This window comes from Gymnoscopelus braueri, assembly GCF_963280865.1.
Source record: "Gymnoscopelus braueri genome assembly, chromosome: 17".
Taxonomy (NCBI): Eukaryota; Metazoa; Chordata; class Actinopteri; order Myctophiformes; family Myctophidae; genus Gymnoscopelus; species Gymnoscopelus braueri.
Genome location: NC_137617.1, coordinates 18,483,990 through 18,508,024, shown reverse-complemented (window position 1 = coordinate 18,508,024; position 24,035 = coordinate 18,483,990). Strand labels below are relative to the sequence as shown.

Genomic DNA, 24,035 nt, shown 5'->3' with positions numbered 1-24,035 from the left:
AAATCACTGTATTCCGCGTACACAAACACACCTGAATGACTACGTAGCGAGGCGGGTCTCTGGCCATGGAACCAAATTCATTCACCAGCTCTTTGAATTTTGGTCTGCTGTCAGGGTCAATCATCCAACCTGTACAATCAAATACCAACCAAGAAAGAAGAAATTTCACATCAATCCAACACGCTTCAGTTAAACCACTTAAACCGTCTATACTTAGTAAACCGACCCGAGTTGGCTTTGTACTTGGAGCAATCTAGAATATCTTGTTAAACCCTCTAGACTTACTGCCAGCACTGCCAGCATGTGAAAATGCGGTATTAGTAAATTGGACCTGAGTTAGCTCTGTACTTGGACTGCTTTTTTTTCCTCTACACAAAGTCTCTTTGCCAAAAAATAGCCAAATAGCAACATGTTGTGAGCTTGTGGATCTGAACATTTTGGCTAATGTTCCCCCCAGAATATGGATGCTGGGTTTCAAGTGGTTAAAGAGTTCTTGATATATTCTGTCTTTTTCTTCTAAAAGAATAAGAATAATTCAACTGACATTTGACCATGATCATGTAGACATCGATGGTGCAGATGAGGGGCTGGGGCAACCTCTCTCCTCCCTCCAGGAGCTCAGGGATGTCCCTTGCAGGGATCAGGTCATAGGGCTTGGCCCCGAACGTCATTAGCTCCCATACGGTCACCCCTAGACAGAGAGACGGATGTTTGGACAGTAGAGTTAGTAGAGCTCGAGTTTGTCGTCGTAAAACCGGAAGTGAGTTCACAATGGGCTCCCTCGCCAGATTTTTACGTTTTGCCATGTAAAGCTATACATATGAAAGTTCTTGAAGGGTAATGTCAAATAAAATCTCAAAAGGGTTGGTAGTTTTGACCCGAGCAAGCAATAAACTGACCGTAGCTCCAAACGTCACTCTGATGGGTGAACTTCCTGTGGAGAATAGATTCCAGAGCCATCCACTTGATCGGCACCTGAAATGTAACAAACAAAGTAACGTTTACCTAACCCTAATTCTAACCTTGCTATCCAAGAGCCTATGTTCTAACTCAGTGGTAGGCAACAAGTGGCCCGTGGGCCAGAACTGGCCCGCCAGCGATAACATCTGGCCCGACAAATAATTTTGTAAATAATTTACAATAGCTGACTGACAGGTAGCTCAGGTAGGATATGGACAGCAATAGCTTTGAATTGATGAAATCAGGTATGACGAACAAATAGTTCTATTTCCATTCTTTGAATGATATGTTTTCACTGTCAACTTTCCTCTTGAGACTTTTGGATGAAAAACTCCTCTCACGTTTAAAAAACACACCAAAGCTGTGTTTCACATGCCTTAAATGATACATTGTTTCTCTCCATTCTAAGAGACCTTGAACCATGAAAGAGCTCTTGTTTGAAAAGGAGTACTCTCTATCTCCAGATAAAATGTTCACTAAATATCCTCTAAGTGAAACATTCAAGGATGACGCCTGCACAAAAAGGATTGCATAAGCATTTCTGTCTGCACCTGTAAGATTTGATTCCACATGCAATTGTTATACCACATCTCTATGTAGTAACTTTTATAACAATGCAGTTATTATATGGTTGTTTGTTGCAAGTTCCAGGTCCTAAATTAGCCATTGATTGTGTTCTGGCCCTAATGGATCTAATGTCTTTGAAAAAGTTTGGCCCGAGGCCAAACTTACTTGCCGACCCCTGTTCTAACTTATGGTGGCTTGTGCTGCATTCCCCCCAAAAGTGATCATTTCATTTCAGAATGTGTGTGGTACTTACAGTGTACACACACACACACACACACACAGTCCTAATGTACCTTTCCACCATCAGCATGGTACTCTGTCTCATCTATGTCCAGCAGGCGAGCCAGTCCAAAGTCTGTGATCTTCACGTGGTTTGGGTTCTTCACCAGAACATTCCGGGCAGCCAGATCTCTGTGAACCAGCCTCACCTCCTCCAAGTAGCTCATTCCCTACACGTCAACCAAGAGAAAGGTACATTACACAAAATCTCATACATCCAATAAGCACGCACAAATCACATCACATAATCACATAAAACCCCAAATGCAGAAATAACATCTCAAGAAAACTCACACGAAAGAGCAATGGACAACCTTCAGACCTGTACTCGCATGTTAAAAATGTGTACGCATATTTGTGTCGGTTACAGGATAGGTGGGCACTAGGGACATCTGGGCACCTCAAAATTGGCTATTTTGTCCAAAAAAATATACAATATTTGGAAAATGTTTTTAAGAAAAGTTAAGTATACATGATTAGAACATGCTTAAACATTCGACAAATAACTCTCTCAGTGCCAATGAAATAAAAAAATATGTTCATACTGTGACAGCAATTTTTTTAAAGTAAAGTTTAGTGAGTTCTGTGCTCAGGAGCCGAGATACAGCCCTTTTCAGTAATAAGTTAAACAAGAAGTGAATGGAGCAGCAAATCTTCGGATCACGATATCTTGGGTTCTGAACAAAAAAATAAAATAATAATAATAATAATATTTTAAAACTCGGGATAACTCGTTCTTGGCACTGAGGGCATTCAGAAAAAACTCGGGATAACTTGTTTTTGGCACAGAGTTAACACATTGAGTGCCAAAAACGGTCCGGACCGTTTTTGAGAAGCCATGCGTTGTGTGCCAAAAACGGTTATGACCGTTTTTGGGATTTTTTTTTTTTTTAAATTAAAAAAAATATATATATATATATATTCTTCTCAGCACCAGGAGATATCATTTTTCGAAGATTTAGACTCCAATCCACTTCCTGGTTAACTTATGACTTCAAAAGCCTGTATCTCGGCTCCTGTGTACTTTTTTTCTAAAATATGTATTTTTGACTATTTTCGACTATTTTCAACTGGCTGCAACTATGGAACGGATTACCTAATGTTTTAATTTTTTTCCCCCCGATTGTACGAGACCTCTATGTGTGTAATGAGGGGATCACCTTGAGGACGGTGATCACTGAAAATATTTTGTGACTACTTGAAAAAGGTTCAAAAATGGTTAAAAATCCAGGCACCGACTGTACCCTGTTTTAAAAAGACCCTGGCACTCAATGTGTTAAGGTCTAATATTTCTTTCTTCTAATTGCTACAAATTGCTACAAAACCTGTGTATCCAGTCATTTTGGGGCATAAACATAAGTAAAGTAGTTGAAGGATAAAATTAAGTCTGATAATGATGTACCGTGCATGTTCACATCATGTATACTTTACATTACTTATGAAGATTTTTCCGATATTTTATTTTTTAATATTTTGGACAAAATATCCAATTTTACATCAAGCTGCCCAGATGTCCCTAGTGCTGATGTACCTACCCTGTATCCTTTGTGTCACAAGGCCGACAGAGATAGTAAAGGCTAACAACTACTTCATCATATGATTATGTAAAAATGGCTTGTCACAAAAGAAAAGCTGAAAAACTTGAATCTGTAATATCAGGAATCCCAAACCCGCCTGCGTACCTTAGCTATCTGCACACACCAGTTGAGGAGGAACTGAGAGCCGATGCGGTCCTTGTTCTCCCGGACGTAATCCAGCAGGCAGCCGTAGGGCATCAGTTGAGTCACCAGCTGCACCGTGGAGGTCAGACAAATCCCCAGCAGACGACACACGTACGGGCTGGCCACCCCCGCCATCACATAAGCCTCCTGGGATACAGGGATTCATAAGATGTGGATTTAGGCTTTTGTTATAAATTTAGTTTAATTGTTACAAAAAATAAGTGCAATTAATTACTAGGCCTGTTACAGTTGAAAAATTGTCATACATTTTCGGCTATTATTATCTATTTTTTAATAACATTATGAAGTCAGTAAGTTCTTGTATATTCAAGTTATTTGTCATATCTATCATATATATCATATATGTTGCAATGTTCAATGCCAAAAACAATTAAATCGTTAATAGCATATTATTTGTAATTAATCGTCAAATTAATCGTCAAGTGGAATTTCATGATCGTGACAGCCCTAGCAGTTACACACAGATGTGGTTAAAATGCACTTGTTTTACAAACTCACATCAAGGATCTCCTTATTGGCCTTGGGCGAGGTGTTCTCTCGTAATACCTTGATGGCTACTGGGATCTTCACATTTTCTCCGTCAGGAGCCCACACTCCCTGAAACAGTGGCCAGAGAGCAGTCACTTCACACACTCAACGCATTCACTGTGCTTTGTCTAAATGACTTAGTAACAAGTTAAAACCAAGTAACATTTCAGTCGCTCTTGAGTGACCAAGTTGTCACTTGGTTACAACCACTAGAATCAAGTACTTGCTTAGCAAATACCGGTAGACAATGACCCTTCATCTCTCATGTAATAAGCAGTTGGAGAACTGCTTATTACATGACATAAGGGAACTGCTATGGAAACTTAATAAGAGACATGGGTCACATGCAGTACCTTGTAGACTGTACCAAAGGCCCCTGAGCCAAGCACCCTGAGTTTCTTCAGTTCCGTCTCCTTCAGGATTCGCATCTGAGCCTGATTAGGCAGCGCACCGCTGGGAGTTAGTGGCTCCACCAGCTGCAGGAAAAGGATGATTGAATATTACAACTCCAAAGACAAACGTTTTAAACAAACAATGTGCAATTTATTAGGCTGCTCATAGCAGGGTACTCTAATCTCTCCTGTCTGCATGTCCGTGTGTGGGAACGATCAATAGGCTGCCCGGAAGAAATTATTAACTTTTGGGGTCAAAAAGGTCAAAGGGCAAGGTCACAATAAAGGTCGAAATTTCACAATCAGTGCAAGGGCAAGAGATGTCGGTGCAGGCAGGGTTTGCACCCCCAGGTGTTTTTTTTTATTTTGATTGCATTGTTGTTGTTTCTTTACAATGGCTGAATCAGTGGCAAAGCTGGAATGCAACCTTAAGTGAGCTACTGTAATTTCAGATCACGTCAAAATGGGATATGCATGTCTGCAAGTAGCATTCTGTGTTTAAATGGCTAAGCGTTAGTTGATGTCACCACTACATCACCACTACATTTCCCATCATGCCCAAGTGCCGACCTCGTTCTCCTGCAGGATCCTCCTCATGGTCTCCTTTCTCTGCATCTTCTTCTGTCTCCTCAGGTAGAGGACCAGCAGAGCCAGCAGGATGAAGAACAGCCCTACACCACCCACCGCTGCTGCAATGGATGTCCCCGGTCTACCAACACAAATGCCTGGATTATTATCTCAATGTCCAATTCAACCTGGTTGTAGGATTTAGCTCGTCTTCTGATTTACACTCAGGCAAATAAGACTATCATTTGGGATTAGTCAGACCTTAATCCCAATTAACTCATTCACTGCCACTGACGTAATAAACGTAATTATTCCCGTTTACCAATACTGCCACTGACGTAAATTATTATTATTATTATTTTTTTAATTCTATTTTTTATTTTATTTTATTTTGACCCAAAGACCAAGGAGATATGATTTTTCGAAGATCTAGACTCCTATCCACTTCCTTGTTAACTTAAAACTTATTCTGTATCTCGGCTCCTGAGTACTTTTTTTTTTTCAATGAAAAATCTCTGGCAGTGGGCAAACGCGGCCAGAAATAATTCAGGCAGTGAATGAGTTAACCAACAACATTAAACCAAACTGTTTTGATTGATTGATTTGATGACAGTTTGTTATCGGAAAGCCAAGTATGAAGTAGCTCGTTTCTTATGCCTTCAATAGCTTACCCTGTTTTGGAATGAATAGGGCAGCCTCTCTCATCCATTTGAGTGCAGCTGAAAGAAAGAAGAGCTGCATGTGAAATAATTATAATTGTCATACTAAGCAGAAAAATAGTACAGCTAGTGTGTGTGTGTGTGTGTGTGTGTGTGTGTGTGTGTGTGTGTGTGTGTGTGTGTGTGTGTGTGTGTGTGTGTGTGTGTGTGTGTGTGTGTGTGTGTGTGTGTGTGTGTGTGACTGACTGGGTGAGTGTATTTTCACTCACGAAAGGGTACAGTTGGTGTTGCAGGACAGACAGTGTCCTGTGGCGTTGCTGTATTTCCATATAGTGTGCTGATCTTCTTTCACACCACTGGGACAGCGTTCCACACACACATCTCCATCCTGGAAGTTTAGACACTCTGTGCACTGGTCTGCATCCTGCATGAGGATTGTAGGAGAAATGTCTGTTTATATTTCGTACACATGCTTGGGATTTTTGTTCACACAAGCATAAGGGCATAATTATGAACATTTGTAGGCGTACAGTATCCGTATTCTAATACAAACGAAGGCTCTTAGTGCAAATGTTGTCTCTTAAGGGATCATTCATAAAACACCATTTCAAATACACAATATTTGTAGGCTGACTTGATTAAGTCGACTGAAATGCTTGCAAAGGAAGATCTGCTTTCAGGACAGGAGTAATTTTTGTATAATAGAGTATTGTAGCCGACACTGCACACACCAACATATTACACGACTGAACCCAGAAACACGCAGACCCATCTTACCGGGCCATGACAGGAGACAGAGCCATTGATTGGTCGGCATTCTGAATGACAGGCACCACACAGAGATCCATCGGTGTACTCACGCACAGACCTGCAACACAACCACAGTGGGGACATTAAATAACATACAGACCTGCAACACAACCACAGTGGGGACATTAAATAACATGCAGATTACAGACCTGCAACACAAGTACAGTATAGTAGGAACATTAAATAACATACAGTGCATACAAGTTTTCAGAGACTACGTTTCAGACTCATCTTATTAAATGGATTTAATTCATTTCTTCCCCTCATTCTACACAATATTCCACAATGACAAAGCAAAAAGTAGGGAGTTGGAGAATTTTGTAAATGTATTAAAATATGAAAAGACTGAAATATGCCATTTACATACTGTAAGTATTCAGACCCTTCACTAAGTGCTTGGTTCACTAGGTAAAGACCATGCCTTCACCAAATGTATTTCAAGTTGTTTATTTGAGAAGTGGAAGTGGTTAGTGGCGTTGGTGGTGTAGTGATGCTGTGGTCAGTGTGATGTTGGATGTGAAGCCTGGGAGTCCAGGGCATGGGGGTTTGGGAAGACTGGGGCGGAGGTTCTGGGGGAGGATCGTCACCCCGATTCTCTTGGCTTGGAGGTCCATGGTCTGTGTCAGGTGGTGGACGATGGAGACCCCTAAAGATTATTCAACCTGCGGGCACGGATGAGGGAGTTGTGTGCATTTTTCAGGTCATTGGACTTGGGACGGATGTAGCCGTGGTAGGTTTGTGATGACCAGTGTCCGAGGATATGGATGATGTGGTTGGGAATGCCTTTCCATGAAGCGGTGGAAGCTGCAACTATATGGAATGAGTGACCAGATTTTTTGGGGCGTTTTTTTAGGGTGAAGTTTAGGGTGGTGGTGTCCTAGATGTTAAATTAGCCACAGAGGGGTTACATTTGGAGCTTGAAGTAGTGAACTCAGAACATCTGAGGAAACCGGGTTAGAAGAAACATGTATTCGACTGCGGTGTCAATCCGAGGGTCGGAGTGCACTGATCGCTGTCCTTCTGTAAGATTCTCCTATCTCCACAAACAAAGGAACTCTGTATCTCATCATAGTGTCCAGTGGGTTCTTTCTTGGTTATCTGTCTGACCAAGGCCCTTCGTCCCCGATTACTCAATTTGGCAAGGCAGAGAGATCAAGGAAGACTGTTGTTGGTTTCAAACTTCATCCATTTGAGAATGATGGAGGCTGCAGTGCTCCTGGGAGTTTCATGAATCCATTTTGAGATAAGTCTGAAACATAATCTGGAAAACTTGAAAGGGTTTGAAAACCTTCCTCTTCCGTGTGCATTGTACATACGCATGATGCTAATTGACTACTGTAGAACAAGTACTAAAATATGTTTTACTCACTCAACAAAAGTAATGTACTTTCTACTGAAAAATATCATCGATGCCTTCAAATGTTTCAAACAACACCGATGCTTACCAGTCCATGCATAATGACTATAAAATTGTGTGCATCGACCCATAAATGTCCTCTTAAAATTAATTGACTGTTGCCCAGAATCGACAGCTGCTTGGGAGCACAGTTAACGCTAAAAGCATTCCGATTGATTTATTGCAGCTCTATATTATTTAAAGCCTCCGTTTGTATTTTTGGCACCACCCCCTCATAATGAAAATGTACCTTGTTTTTATTTTTATATATATATATATATATATATATATATATATATATATATATATATATATATATATATATATATATATATATATATATATATATATATATAGATATATATATATATATATATATATATAGATATATATATGTAGATATATAGATATACAGTATAGATATAGATATAGATATAGAAATCAACACTATTGAACACCCTTTACGTCTGTGTAAAAAACAAATATGTTGAACCAATGAAAGGTATTAAAAAGCGCCTCTGACAAAACCTCCCAACTCCATTGGATTCTCAAACTGTCCGTCAAAGCATGCAACTCCCCCCCCCCCCTCTCCTCTCGGTGCTGCCATTCCACACAGCCTAGCACAGCGCACTGCGCAGTCAGTGCACACAGACAGAGGAGGAGCAGCAGCAGAAACATACAGTACGACGCAGGGTTTTTCCCCCCGTAGTCTGTTAAAACTATGCAGTGTACCTGTTTATCAAACTTAGCACTGACGCTAATGTTATGAAAACAAGTAATTCTATTTCTAAAATCTATGAAGTGTTTAATGAGGAGAGCAATGTGACAAGAAATGAGTTCATCCGCAGCGATTGGAGCTATTGTTAGCTGATCGTACAAAACTCCTAACTCCACTTGAGCTGGGGCAGTATTGCTTTGTTTTAAAAAAAATATAAGGTTTTGTTCATTTCCTGAAAAACATATTTTGTTTTTCATTTCCTGAAAAAAATAGCGTTTTGGAGTTAGCTGGTTGCTGCTGGACAGCAGAGAAACATATATATCTTCCCTTTTTTGCATCCTTCTGCAACTCAATCACTGACCCACTGACAACTGCATACAAACACAAAACAGACAAGAACGCAGAGCTCCGCCAAGGCCTAAGAATCCTTCCCATTTGCTCATTTGGCCTGATGGTGGTACTAAAGGAAAGGTCATAGGGTCAACCAAATGGCCATTCATTTTCAAGATATGGTAACAGACAAGACAGACAGACAGACAGACAGGGCAAAAACATAACCTCCTTACCCCTGATAGATATCACACTCCTCCACACACTCAATTCCGCGCTGGAAGGCCTTGCAGGACACACACTGGCTGGGTCCTGGGCCCCAACACCCCCCTTCACACAGGGGGTGACACACACGGCCCTCCTCCTCTGCAGAGACACAAAGAGACACTGTCACACTGACACTCACACTTTGACCTTTTACCTAAAATACTACATGCTAAGTTTCCACGGTCAAGAGTCAAACAATACATTGTCTTATAATAGGGAGTGGGGGTTTGTGGGTTTAAAGCAAAATTACACTGGTATGAACGTTCTTATTTGAAGATCCAAATCCAGTCCGGGTCCTCTTCATAATTAAAATGGAAAAATCAACAACAACTAGAATTCAGTGTAGGGTTTTATAATGTTATTCATTGGCAGAATCTGCCTTGTTTGCATTTGTTTGTGTGCTAAATTTGTGACTCATGTAAATGTTATGTTTCACCGTGAGATGGCAGGCTATTCTGGCTCATCAATTCCTAATCAACGGAGCATCTACTGAAGATGTCTCACCAATATTAAGGTAACTATACAGCCCAAACGTCTACCAAAGTGTAATTTTGCTTTAACAGCATTAGTGTCTGTATATCGTCTCTGTCATATGTCCAAAACTGTTACTTTTCAGGATTCAAATTCAAAAGAAGCAAAAGTAGCAGATCTACAAGCTCAAAACGTGTCACTTCGCGATGCGTTTCGAGCTTGTAGATCTGCTACTTTTGTTACTTTTGTGTGACGCTGTAGTATGATCAAGTAGTAGAAAAAACACACAAAGTTAGAATATGGAGAATATGGAGGTTTCTGCCCGACAGCAACGATGTGTGTGTGTGTGTGTGTGTGTGTGTGTGTGTGTGTGTGTGTGTGTGTGTGTGTGTGTGTGTGTGTGTGTGTGTGTGTGTGTGTGTGTGTGTGTGTGTGTGTGTGTGTATAAAGTGTACTGTGTATACTGTATCTATGTCTCAATGTCACAATGTACGGGTGTGTCCAAGAGTCCACCTACCACAAAGTTGGTGGTCCTGGTTGTAGTTGACAATGCGGAAGGGTCCCTGGGTGGGGTGGACGAGAGTTCCCCAGGGTAAGGAGGTGGTGTAGCATAACTGGGAGTTGTTGTGCAACAGGACCAGACCTCCGCTGACGCTACGTAGTGAACGCAGCCCCAGGGAGCGAATGTGGAGGTTTTGGGCTGCCAGTGAAAACACCCCCCTGGACACAACGAGAGGAGAGGTTAGGGCTGGGTTGAATTTTCTTTTTAATATTAAGAGGTGGATTTGTTTTCATTATTATCTCCGGAAGAGAAATTCTACTTATATTAAAATGAGTGAATAGACTCCAACACTGGCTTATGTCATCATTGTGTTCGAAAGATTTGTGAGCAAGAATTCAGATCTGGCTAAAATTATATTTGGACATTATTTTGTATGTTTGATATAACATGACATAGGCTGGCGCTGGTTTGTCTCCAGGTTTAAAAGTTTTATAATGGGGTGCGGTGAATTAACACCTTATACAGATTAACTCTATCCTGAAATTCCTCAAAACGAAAGTATGTTTGTTGGCGGCCGTTCTCGGTGCTGTTCTAGCGCCTACATTGAATTTAGAGTGCCTCAGACATTTCAGTAGGCAAAGATCTCTGGTCATCTGGCTCTATGAGACTATTACAGGGCCTTTCCACTAAGGTTTTGAGCGTGGTGCGGTTCAGTGCGTCGTGGAGGACAACCGGTTCTGCTGGTGTTTCCACCTCAGCCCGGTTCAGTTGTGAACCAAACTTAACCGTGCGGAATAGTGCTGATCAGCCTGGAATTTACTACTATTAGAGGGGATGGAGAGATTGAGCCTGGCATACAGAGAAAATCAAACTACAGTGCTCAGTGTTATGTTTTAGTAATAAACTAAATATGGAGATAAGGGGAAAACATTACACTGAGGATATGTAAAATACTAGAATCGTTTGATCAAGTTGATCATGACATGAATTGTTATCTAGACTTCTGCAAATGAAAACACCTCAAGGAAGTAAACAATTGAATGTAGATATGTATGGATGAAAACAAAACCATCAAATTGCTCCAACTACTGAAACAACAGCCCATAAAATCTGAGTCTATCATAAATTGCTAGAGAATTCTCAGACAAACATACCCAGCATGCCCCAGTAGTCTAGTCACGCTGACCTGGTTTTAGCATACTGCGCTGGCTAGCTTCCCATAGATTCCCATTGTTATTCTGGACAAAGATAGTGAGGCTACACTGCAGCTTTAGGTAACAGCGCTGGCTAACGATTAGCCTAGAGTGAGTCAACAACCTAACATGAACCTGAGAGAACAATGTCTAATCTAATGCATAAGGCAGATGATTGTGTACTAGGACAGACAGGCTGCACGATTATGGCCAAAACGATAATTATGGTTGTTTGTAATCAAAATATTAGTAATGATGATTTGTGGTGGAAAAATATGTTTTTATCATTTTCGTAATGTTGTTCATTGGAACCATATGTTTGGTCAAATGGTACTGTATGTAATGACGGCATGAGGGCAAAGAGCAACAGCTCTTTTCCATTAATTGTGCATCCCTAGACAGGAGTGACTCATGGATAGGGTTAGTAGAAAACAGAGATCTAGGGGATGGGTAGACAGAGATGCAGACACACATAATGCCATTAATACTGTATCAGCATTCCAAAGGATATAAATCTAGACTTTTGCTTAGATTCAAAAGAAAATATTTTGCTACATCAGACTGCTAACGCATTTCAGCCGAGAGCCTTCGTCAGAGCATAAGAGTCGAGGCCGAAACATGTTAGCAGCCTGATGTAGCAAAATGTTTTTTTTTAAAGGTCAATCTGCGCTAAAGTGTTGCATTTTCATATTTTCGGGTGCCACTATGTTGTTGGTTTTTTATACTAGCTATTGACAGTAGCTGAGCACCCGCAGCCAAGGAGGCACGGAGGACGCACACCTGCTCTACATTTCAACATGATGGCGTTTCAGGAGTGTGACACAAGCTTGACTCAAAGACACATATTCAGACATTAACAGATTGATTAGCTGAGAAAATGTATTATTGCAATATACTTTATTTTCATTGTACTGATGTGTTTTGCATGTCATGCATCGTCATCCACACAAGGCAAAAACTCCAAATGTAGATGACTAAATATTAGACACAGTAAAAACAAAAATGACATCCCAGTTAAGTGACATGGCATGTCTCATTTGACAGTTAAACAAATGATAAGGTTAGTATGTTGACAGGCAGATGGACAAAAGCAAAGACCTGATTAGAAGGACAAGTCAAAAAGGCAAAGGTAGACAGACAGGTACTAGGAGAGACAGACAGCTAAACAGCCTTACTTGTATAGCATCCTGCCTCGGATCACCTTCAAGTTCTCAAAAACACTCAGATCAGTCCAGTTGGCGCCGGCGGGCCAGGCATCAATGTACAGGTAACCTGCAGTAATTACACCTAGTAAATCAGTCTGAACTACTATAAGGACAAGGTTTATACACAGTGATGTATCAGTGATAACGCAGGCATGAGGGTTTGTAGTGTGTGCATATGTGATCGTGTGAAATGAATGCAGTCAGGCTGGATTCATGTGATTACAGACAATCTGATGTTTAACACGACGTGGCCCATATCTGATATTTCTGTACAGTTTGGAAAGACACAGGGTTTTCTTAAATCAAAGTGAAACCAATGACACATTTACAAGTTGCCAGGTGGAATAACAATGTTGCTCAGACAGACTATTTATATCCATCATCAAGAAAAACTAGAAATCCTTTCACAACGCAATGAGCAGGCATACAGGCTTGATCACTCTGTGTTTTCTTACAGCCTAATTATTCAGTACCTGTAATCTCCTCCAAGTTCTTGAATGCATTCAGTTGACTGGGACTCAGGCCTGTTATGTTGGTCGCTGGGTCACTGGACAAAGGAGCATTAACATTATCCATAAATAACATTTCAATAAGTGATGACGGTCAACATGCCACCCCCATATAGATTATAGAGATTATAGTCCTCAACTGGAGCTGTGCAAGTCTGGTAGTCTAGTGCAAAAATCTAATTCTCACTATAAATCTCGCTGTGTGCAATCCAACTGATTATTTCTTAAATTGTGATTGTTTCCAAGGTCTGTTAATTAAATGCTGATCCTTAACAGTGATGAAGTGTCTCTTACAGTGCATGGTTGATACAAACAGGAGATAAACTCAAGTAGACCTGATGTTTAGTGTCTATCTGTCAGCTAGGTGTTATACAAGCTGAGGGAGCAGCAGAGAACATAATAGAATAGAATAATGTCTCTTATCTGTTATTTACACCTAGGAATGCATTAGAAACAGGTTGGTGAATTTCTTATGTTATTCAATGCCGTTTTTAAAACACAAATATAGTTGTAAAAACTCCATCTAACTAACTTAGTCTTTTATCTTCGTTTTATTTCATTAGAATTGACTTAGCTCTCCTCTCACCCAATGAAACTCTGTGGGAGAAAGGCCAGGCTGCCAAAGATCTTCTTACAGCTGTTGAACTGCTCCACGTTAGAAGACGTCACCATAGTAACTCCCTGGAGACTGCCCATGCCCAGCCCATAACACACTGCAGCAGAGCAGTGACACAATGAGAATGGACGATCTCAGGACCATGAGGTGAGATTATGTGATTACCGGATACGACAACAACAGCACGGCATTGTTACCAAGAACAAGTTCGTACAGTTTTGCACATTTGCATCAGTGATCATTCACCCAATTAAGCATCACACCATGCACATGTAATTGAAAACACACACACACACACACACACACACACACACACACACACACACACACACACACACACACACACACACACACACACACACACACACACACACACACACACACACACACACACACACACACACACACACACACACACACACACACACACACACACACACACACACACACACACACACACACACAAAATATGACCCACCTTTGGGACAGTCCCCCTCACACTTCTCGCATTTCTGCGTCTCATTTCCGTCAGGCTGGGTGATGATGACTTCCTGGTTGGCTTTGGGACACACCATGGTACAGGCCATTTCCATGGCCAGGTAGTTGTCTGCAGACACAGAGACAAGCCTTTTACACATACAGTATATTGTGCAGTGGTGTAAAGTAACTAAGTGCATTTACTCGGGCGGCAGTGGCTCAGGGGTAGAGTGGCCGGGTAGAGTGAACTGGAAACCGCAAGGTTCCCAGTTCGATCCCGGGCTGGGGCGCTCCCCCAGAGTTAGTGTCGAAGTGTCATTGAGCAAGACGCTGAACCCCTAATTGCTCCCGATGAGCAGGTTGGTGCCTTGCATGGTTTCCTCCGCCATCGGTGTATGAATGTGTGTGTGAATGGGTGAATGTTTTGGATAAAAGCGCTATATAAATGCACCATTTACCATTTTACTCAAGTACTGTACTTAACTCTTTCAGTGCCAATGAAATAAAAAAATTATTGCGAACTTTGCCAGAATTATTTTTTTGTTTTTTCAAAGAAAATAAAAAGTGCTTAGGAAGCGAGATACAGCCTTTTTCAGTTTTAGGTTAAACAAAGAGTGGATGGAGCTGCAAATCTTCAGATAATGATATCTTGGGTTCTGAACACTTTTTTCAAGAAAAAAAAAAAGAATTTCTCGTTCTGGCACTGAGGGTATAACCCAAAAACTCGGGATAACTCGGGGTCTGGCACTGAGAGAGTTAAGTACAATTTTGGGGTATTTTTACTTTACTGGAGTAGTTCCAATTTTATGTAGTTTTAATACTTCTACTCCACTACATCTCAGAGGCAAATATTATACTTTTACTCCACTACAATTATTTGAAAACTTTAGTTACAAGTTACTTTTCAATTATCAATTATTACATTATAAAACATACATTAACCATTTTAGCCCTATGTTATACATAGGCTATTTGAAAATAGCCGATCTACAAGCTCACAACGCGTTGCATCGCAACGCGTTGTGAGCATGTAGATCTGCTATTTTCAAACATTTTAGTACTTTTACTTTTGGTACTTTAAGTACATTTTGATATCAATACTTTTGTACTTTTACTCAAGTAAATTTTGAATTCCGAACTTTTACTTGTAACGGAGTATTTCTATATTGCAGTATTGATACTTTTACTTAAGTAAAACATCTGAGTACTTTTCCCACCACTGATATTGTGTATTTGCATATACTGTAGTATGTAAACAGGGGAGAGTAATTAGTCCCCACATGAAAGGATGTGTGCAAAGGGTGGCAGCGGTAGCCTAAACATAAAAAGCTTTAGTTCACACCTCAACTGAATGAGAACACCTGGGAGGAGACGGTAAACCCTCCTCTACCGGCATCACTATTATGGTGAGTTTAACCGCTTAAACACTACAGTATATACTTTGTTGAGTGGAGTCCCCCATGGCTCTATCATTCCTTTTTGTCCCTCTACACCAAATCTGTTCGCCTAAAACAGCTAATCTTGTGAGCCTGTAGATTGTCTATTTTGCGTTACGTTCTGTGTGTCACAAGCTCGATCCCGACCCACAGAAATTAATTTAATGAAATCTGTTACATGATGTTGTTTTTTTTAAAGTCTAGTAGACATTTATCCAATGCTCTTGAGAGCAAGCACTTGATATATGGAGCACATTGGGAAGGCCCCGCAGCCTGCTCGCCTGGCGGAGATAAAAATAGGGCTTAAGTGCTTAACCCCCAAATGCTAGCAGCTCAGTGGCAACTGGGTTATACTGACTGTGAATATGTATGACTGTATAAATGTGACACACAGTACGTTGCTGATAAGAGAGCGCACCCCTCCCTGGCCAACTCAAACACGCAAGTCGTAAAACAATAAGAAAGTTAGTCTTACGGGGACATGTTTTGACACAGGTGGCTCCAAAGTTGAACTTCTTGTTTGGGTTGGGTTTGATCTGGAAGGTGACTGTGTCATAGATAGTGGGGAGAGGACAGTTGTATTTGCACACACCACTGTCGTAGAAGTGGCGGCACGCCTGGAGAGAGAGGAAGGAGGAAAGAAGGGTTTATTTCTCCAGAAATGGCTATCACGTCAATGGAGCTTGTGTAGGAGATAAGCTTCTACGTTAGACTGTGTGTGTGTGTGTGTGTGTGTGTGTGTGTGTGTGTGTGTGTGTGTGTGTGTGTGTGTGTGTGTGTGTGTGTGTGTGTGTGTGTGTGTGTGTGTGTGTGTGTGTGTGTGTGTGTGTGTGTCTGTCTGTCAGAGATGCCCACAAGTCTGTTTGGCCATGAGTCAGAGTCGAGTCTCGAGTCTTTGAGGGTCGAGTCCAAGTCGAGCCTCGAGTTTTTTAGGGGTCGAGTCCGAGTCGAGCCTCGAGTCTTTGAGGGTCGAGTCTCTTTTTCTGGGGGTTATTTTTTCATTTATTTAATTATTTATACAATGTAGCCTAAGGCTGGAATACAGTTATGATGATCCACATACGCAACCCGAAAAATGCACAGAATTCATGTTTAATCAGAATAGTAGGCTACATTAATTTAGGCTCCTTTGCTTCTTAATAAGCGCAGCTCAACTGCGGCAGGCACAGGCTCACACACAGCACCGAGGCTACAGACTGCTAGGTCATATGTTTTATTAAGGAAGATTAACATGTCAACGTGATTGGGTATTAATGTAGTGCGCACTGCTGTGCTGTCTCTTGAGGGTAACAGAACGCTCCTACAGCCATGGAGATCCCCGGTGGTAGGCTATACTCACAGTCACATACAGTAGCATGGCTCACTCACGTTGGCTGTTAATAACGTCCCACCATTCTAATGGATTCATTTCCAGGGGTGAGTAAACATCTCTGAAGTAGCACCATTTCGTTTCCTCTGAAGTGACGCAGTTATGTATCAGTTAAGTATCCCCGTGTCCCTGTTCGCAAAGTGCAACTTTTTCATCATCCATATTTGTTCAATGGTCCCGAACAGAGCTACATTATTGAGCTGAACTGAGCGCTGAACGCATTATTGTGACAACTGAGCGCTGAACGCGCACCAGAGTTTCCGTTGCGAAAGACAAGGTCATTCATTAATGCGTCAAATAAAACATAAAATAAAGATTGTTCACAAGTCTTTGAGTCCGAGTCGAGTCTCGAGTCTTTGAGGGGCGAGTCCGAGTCGCATCTGTGGCGACTCGAGTGCGACTCGAGTCCGAGTCTCTGGTGTGTGTGTGTGTGTGTGTGTGTGTGTGTGTGTGTGTGTGTGTGTGTGTGTGTGTGTGTGTGTGTGTGTGTGTGTGTGTGTGTGTGTGTGTGTGTGTGTGTGTGTGTGTGTGTGTGTGTGTGTGTCTCACCAGACAGTCTGAGTCTTTGGGCCCTGTGCATCCAGCAGCACACTGCATATGACAGCAGTCGTTGGAATGGGGGCCCTTGCATCGCCGGCAGCCAGACGAACAGTTCATGTGAGTCACTTTGAAGAGGAGGAGAAATGGAGATATTCAGAGACTCAAAGAAGTGGGAGGGGGGACATGAGGAAAGGATAGAATGGATGAGAGATGAAAGAGGACAACAGGGGTGCAACGGTTAATCAAACTAATCGATTATAAAAAATATATTTTAATTAAATAATCAGTTATTTTTTTTCAAAAACACCCAAAATAGCAGATCTACAATGCATCGTATCTTGACGCATTCTGACCTTGTAGATCAGCTATTTTCACACAACACTGTTGTAGGATGAAGTATAAAATAGGGCTTATGTTAATCAGACTAATCGATTTAGTCAATAATAAAAATGTATTAGATTCTTTTTTTTTCTTCATCTTTTTGTTGATAGATAAAAAATGTAATATATGTTTTAAAACAATGCATCGATAATTCGATTAATTGGAAAAGGAATCGATAGTTAATTGCTAAAAAAGTAATCGATAGTTGAAGGTAATTATGATTACCATATAGCTATCAACCTAGGTGATTGAAATTCAGCTCTGAATGGTGGACAATGTGTGTAATGATACCATAACAACAGAATTTCAGATACTGTACCCTCCACCCACTCCAGTGACAACCAGAAAAATACTAGTAGTGTGGATGTATATCATCTTGGCTATCACATGGAAAACAAGTGTTTTATGTGCAGGTTTGTGTGTGTGCTGTTAACGCACAGGTTTGGCAGTCCTCTGCAGTTTCTCCCCAGCAGCCATGCCGGCAGACAGAGGAACACTTTGGACCTGCACGAAAGGAGACCACACACATTTTAAACACAAACACACAGATAGCACAGTCAAGACACTGCTGATGATGACTGCACATGGAGTTCAAAAACAAGCAAATCAAATAAGACAATAACAGACATTACAATTTACTTTCTGGTAGTTTGTTTGGTTTGCATTGGGCTTTATTTACTATTGTCCATTCAGTCAATCAATCAATCAATCAAGCACTCACAGTTGGGGGCCTGAGTTTGCAATCGAAGTTCACTGGCATATTTGTTCATTTTGTCCAAAGTGTCCACCCAGATGATGTTCTTGGGGTTTGGGAAGCACAGCTGAGGGTTCCCCCAAATGTACACCCCACCCTCCAGGATTTCTGCAGGATACAGAGGAGGAACTTTAGTGATAAGGTACAGTGAGTGAGGTGGTCATTTTGGAAAAATAACCGCCTTCAGGGTGACACAGGACCGATGCCTCCCAATAATGACCACCTCACCCCGCTTATTACAGAGCAAGATTAATGATTTGACATACAATATTGATTTATAAGTCATGAGCTGCCGCTTCCATAGCAACATGAACAGAGGAAGAACACTGGTCTATTATTGAGGAACAGCTGGTCTGCTACCAGGAAATGACATACTGTACACCTTGATCGACCAATCACAATCAACAAATATGTGTAATAATAATACATGATAACCACTGCCTGAAACAAAAACAAAAACAATAAAACCATCAATATGTCCTATACTTTCTATTCCTATTGAGAGGATATCATATATAGCAATAATACCAAAGGCAAAGAGAAAGGTCAAACCTGACCTAAAACCCAAACAATGAAGTGAGTGATCAGCAGTGGTGGAAAAAGTACTCAAATTCTTTACTTAAGTAAAAGTACCAATACTGCAATATAGAAATACTATACTGTTACAAGTAAAAGTCCAGAATTCAAAATGTACTTGCGTAAAAGTGCAAAAGTATTGTCATCAAAATGTACTTAAAGTACCAAAAGTAAAAGTACTAAAATATATATAGTATATAATAGTAATATAGTAAAATAGTAGATCTACGAGCTCACAACGCGCCACGGTGCGACGCATTGTGAGCTTGTAGATCAGCTATTTTCAAATAGCCTAGGTATAAAATAGGGCTAAAGTGGTTACTGTACGTTTCATAATATCATAATTTATATCTGAAAAGTAACTAGTAACTAAAGTTTCCAAATAATTGTAGTGGAGTAAAAGTATAATATTTGCTTCTGAGATGTAGTGGAGTAGAAGTAAAAGTACTGAAAATTTTAAATACTCAAGTAAAGTACAAATACCTCAAAATTGTACTTAAGTACAGTACTTAAGTAAATGTACTAGTTACTTTCCACCACTGGTGATCAGGCCACAGTTAATCGGGTCCTGTTGGGTTACAGTCTGAAGAACACAACAACCAAGCTCTCCTATGTTGTGACCTGTGAGGCTGCGAAGTCGGAGCGTCCTGAGTCCTTGTTCCGCACCGTCTGTGTTGTTCAGTACAGCCAGGGAGTAGCTGTTGTACAGTTGGCTGCCGCGGATAATTCGCAGGTTATCCAAAGGTAGCAGACTCACAGCCACATGAGCTATCAGCACGTAGCCCTGCACCTCCACTATGCCCTGGAGAGGAAGTGTTGTGGGGATAAAACCAGGGTGAGACCAATGTGACAATAAAGGACCAGACAACCTGACATGAAAAAGCTTGTTTCCTTAATAGAGGCAAGGGCAAATTATAAAGTGGCTGATGATGATGGATGACTTTAAAACGGGCATCCCTATTTTGGGCATGTCATTGTAAGTGACAATTTACAAAAAATCACAAAAGTCGTAAAAAAAATCAAACTGTGAAAATGGTCACAATGCATGTGTGATGTGATGCGTTGTGAGCTTGTAGATTGGCTATTTTCACTATTTTCAATTCCCTCACATCATCTAAAACACCATGATAAAAACACCACAACAATTTCTGTTTCTGGCAATATGACACTGCAGAAAATAAAATGAAATACCTGTAGGAAAGAGAGGTCAGGCTGTCCGTAAAGGTGCGTTATCTCCAAGTTACCGTGGACGACCTGGCAGTCCGTGTAGAGCAGCTTCAGTGTCTCATAATGGTTCTCCAGGCTGGACGGCAGAGCCAGCTTCATGTCCGTACCCAGACACACTATAACACAAAGGAAAGGCATGTTTCTGGTTCAAATTCTACAGATCAGGAACGGTTTGTTTTTATCATTTTTTTTATACCCCAAAAAAAACTCAACTCAAAAACTAAATTTAACCGGCGGGAACGCATCGGTGGCATTTTTTGTTTTCTTTGGCTATTCAAAAAATTGTAGATATACAAGCTCATAGTGTGACACAGAGTGCCGCGTTGCGCTTGTAGATTTGCTATATGTGAAAAATCTTGAAAATGTGTGCAAATCTTTGAATATATGTTTTTAAAGCGAACATTTGTAACTTAAATCTTTGCTTCTGGGGATTCTACAAATATCTTCTAAATCCTAAAGGTCCTTACACACCGGGGCGATTTTTTTCCTGCGAATATTACGTTTTTTTTTTAAACCTTATAAAGTCAATGCAAGCTTCCACACCAGTTTCGCGGAGCGAAAAAAGCGTCTTTTAATTATTCAGAACGAGTCCGAATTTTGCGTATATTCGCCGGTGTGTAACCACCTTAACAGTAAAAAAACTAAACAATGTATGTTGCTATATTATCAGTGGTTCTCAAACTTTTTTCATGTCAAGGACCCCCAAAATGATTTGTCCGCGGACCCCCCCCCCCATCTAAAAATATTTTGTTCCAGGGACCCCCAGAAGCAAAGATTTGTGTTAAAAATGTATATAATATATTCAAAGATGTGCACACATTTTCAAGATTATTATTTTTTTTTTTCAAAAATAGCAGATCTACAAGCTCATAGCGCGGCACTCTGTGGGAATGAAACAAAGGCTGATTTTGTATTCCAGTTCAGGTTAAAAACTACAGCAGGTGAGGGTATAACATGGCAGGCTGCACAGACTGACCGTATACTGTAGTACTATACTGTCATAGCAACACAGCTGCCTGCAGCTAATAAAATTTAAAATCGTGTGTCAATGCACATTGACACACCTGTTGACTACTGTGGCTTTGGACAGGTCTAAATCTAACACACCCATTATTGACTTTATTAGCCGTCGCTGTGTTGCTTACTGTAATAGCCTTGCCTGACACGTTTTTTTGTCTGCTGTAGTTGTTAATGGTCTGGAAACTGCAGAATCAGCCTGGGGTTTTGTGCCCCTTTAACTATGAATGTACATGAATGTACCTATACTGCAATTAGGGGTACTAAATACAAATGTTAAACCTCGACCTTTTTAAACACAAAATTACTCATAAACATAAATGCAGATTTTTATTAACTCATAGAATGTGATGTTTCTTTAGTGTAAAGTAAGACACTTTAATGATTCACTCAGACACAGAAATAAATGTATATAGAAAGGACATTTCCATTCATAGCAACATTCCGTGTCAAACATGGAAGAGGAAGTGATCAATCCATGGGGGTAAGTGATAAGTTTGCTCCATAATAAGACGCTTTGATTCATCCATAGACATGAGCTTAACCACTTGAACCCTAGCATCTCTATTCTGGGCATTTGATAATAGGCAAAATAGCAGATCTACAAGCTCACACCATGCTACGGAGCTAGTAGATCGGCTATTTTCAGCGAAGACACCCCGGTCAACAACGTATTATAGGGTTTAAGTGGTTCATCGGGTACACACAAGCTGTGAAAAAAAAGGAAGGGCACTTGTGGCCTACAGTATCTATATTTCATATATAAAATATCTAGATTCAATACGTTTTATTTTTCAGCATAGTGCAGAAGTCATCTGGCCACCTTTCTCATATTTCTTCAGGAGAGTGATATTTTCAAATAGACAGAGCTGCTCATCGCAAAGTTAAAGATAGCAGAGCTTGAGCGATGTTTAACATTCAAGCAATGACAAATGACATCACTCCAAATATTGAGGTCCGGAAAGATTTGGAGTCAGATCAACCTTCCAGTAAGGATTTTGTTAAGCCTTTGAAAAGAACAAACCGTAAGCTTGATGACTACTACTTCTGTTTCATAACTGCATTATGTGACATTTTCAGCTGGCAGTAAAGTGCAGAGATCCCCCCACACATACACACACACACACACACACAGGGTCATACAGAATTAGAATTCATGGGGACACTTGCAGACACATAGCTCCCATGCCTTTGCTGTCTCACAGTGGACAGTCCCTCCTACAAGAGCTTAGAAATTACTTCCTCTGGCGACCCCCGCCACTCTGCATGGTCCCCCCCCCCCCCAAGCTCCCACCACCCGTCCTCACCCCTCTGCACGACCACTTTCCCTACTTAGGAGAGAGTGAGAGACAGCCAGCTGGACGGAGACACGTTCGTACAGAGAAACAGGAAGTTTAAAGGTATCATGACATTCATTTCCACTTTTTTTATTTTCAATGTTTTATTTGGGGTTTTATGACCTCAATTACACCCAAAAAACCTGAACTTAAAACATTCAGTGGATTTTCTGTGGTCTGGGGTTTTCTGAATAATTAGGCTGAAAAGTAATCTGAGCTTGGCCCTTCGACAGTGAGGTCACTGTCGAATAATCCCGCCCACTCTCCTCCTCGCCCCTCCCCTCCCCTATCCTTTCCTTTGGGGGGGGGCGGAGCAGAGGCGATGATTGACAGGCAAAATCCCTCACCAGCGACACCCGCAGGCAAAGATTTCTTTTTTCATTGCAGTTGAAAAGGCTTTAGAAATGTGAGAGAAAAACACCTGCCATTGATCACTGGAATGGAATTTTCACTTAAAACTTTTTGTACACGTTTGAAGGACCAGGACAAAGACTTTGAATGTGGTGTAAAAGTGAATGTCATTAAACCTTTAACCACTAGCATCCCTATTCTGGGGCTAACATTCAGCGAGAATAGCAGATCTACAAGCTCATAGCATGGGCTATTTATTTTCGGCAAAAACAGGAGGGGGGGCTACTGAGCCCTTGGGAATACGGTCACGGTCAACCAACCCTAAAAGTGTAGGGTTGGTTGAATATCAGTGTTGTCTCCCAGCTTCACAAGATACGGCTGTGTGCTCAGGCTCTTATCAGCCCTGTGTGTTTGCTTCATCTAAAGCTCCCCGGTGATCGGCCAAGCCGTTACAAATTTACATCCTATATACACCTGTCAGAGAGTAAAACAGAGACAGAGAGAGAAATAAATCTGAAAATGTTCTGAAATTTGCAATGGAATGTTTTATGGAATTTTTGGGAACAAATAAAAACGGAGTGTAGGGTTTCAAACTCTGAGTGTAGTAAGACAATTAAATGAGACACACACATCATCGATTCAGTGTACAGGAGATCTGACAGCAAGCGACGTAAGCCAGCAAATGGCTCTACGATTCAAACTGTGGCCCCCAGAAATACACCCTCAGTGACCTCGTAGCCTGTGTCAAATATCTAATCGAATGACTAATCACAGCCTGCTTCAGCAATGTCGTCATGGAAATATATATTCAGATGTCGATCCCGAAGGAAGAACCTGACCATTTAATTCTTCTATATGA

General features: G+C 41.0%; 1 protein-coding gene across 1 annotated transcript in view; it reads right to left on the bottom strand.

Annotated features, from left to right (window-relative positions):
- The window catches only part of erbb2 (erb-b2 receptor tyrosine kinase 2), a 38,241-nt gene that overhangs the window by 6,410 nt on the left and 7,796 nt on the right, over positions 1 to 24,035 (bottom strand). The window contains exons 2-24 of the mRNA XM_080456181.1: positions 20,436 to 20,587; positions 19,866 to 20,046; positions 18,636 to 18,776; positions 18,353 to 18,418; positions 17,543 to 17,658; positions 16,100 to 16,241; positions 14,190 to 14,318; positions 13,682 to 13,808; positions 13,060 to 13,133; positions 12,557 to 12,653; positions 10,204 to 10,406; positions 9,185 to 9,314; positions 6,472 to 6,562; positions 5,964 to 6,118; positions 5,707 to 5,754; positions 5,039 to 5,177; positions 4,430 to 4,552; positions 4,047 to 4,145; positions 3,489 to 3,674; positions 1,821 to 1,976; positions 900 to 975; positions 545 to 691; positions 32 to 129 (exon numbers count right to left, since the gene is read on the bottom strand). Of these exons, the coding sequence (XP_080312307.1) occupies positions 32 to 129; positions 545 to 691; positions 900 to 975; positions 1,821 to 1,976; positions 3,489 to 3,674; positions 4,047 to 4,145; positions 4,430 to 4,552; positions 5,039 to 5,177; positions 5,707 to 5,754; positions 5,964 to 6,118; positions 6,472 to 6,562; positions 9,185 to 9,314; positions 10,204 to 10,406; positions 12,557 to 12,653; positions 13,060 to 13,133; positions 13,682 to 13,808; positions 14,190 to 14,318; positions 16,100 to 16,241; positions 17,543 to 17,658; positions 18,353 to 18,418; positions 18,636 to 18,776; positions 19,866 to 20,046; positions 20,436 to 20,587 (2,876 nt within the window). The remainder of the gene's footprint in view (positions 1 to 31; positions 130 to 544; positions 692 to 899; positions 976 to 1,820; positions 1,977 to 3,488; positions 3,675 to 4,046; positions 4,146 to 4,429; positions 4,553 to 5,038; positions 5,178 to 5,706; positions 5,755 to 5,963; positions 6,119 to 6,471; positions 6,563 to 9,184; positions 9,315 to 10,203; positions 10,407 to 12,556; positions 12,654 to 13,059; positions 13,134 to 13,681; positions 13,809 to 14,189; positions 14,319 to 16,099; positions 16,242 to 17,542; positions 17,659 to 18,352; positions 18,419 to 18,635; positions 18,777 to 19,865; positions 20,047 to 20,435; positions 20,588 to 24,035) is intronic.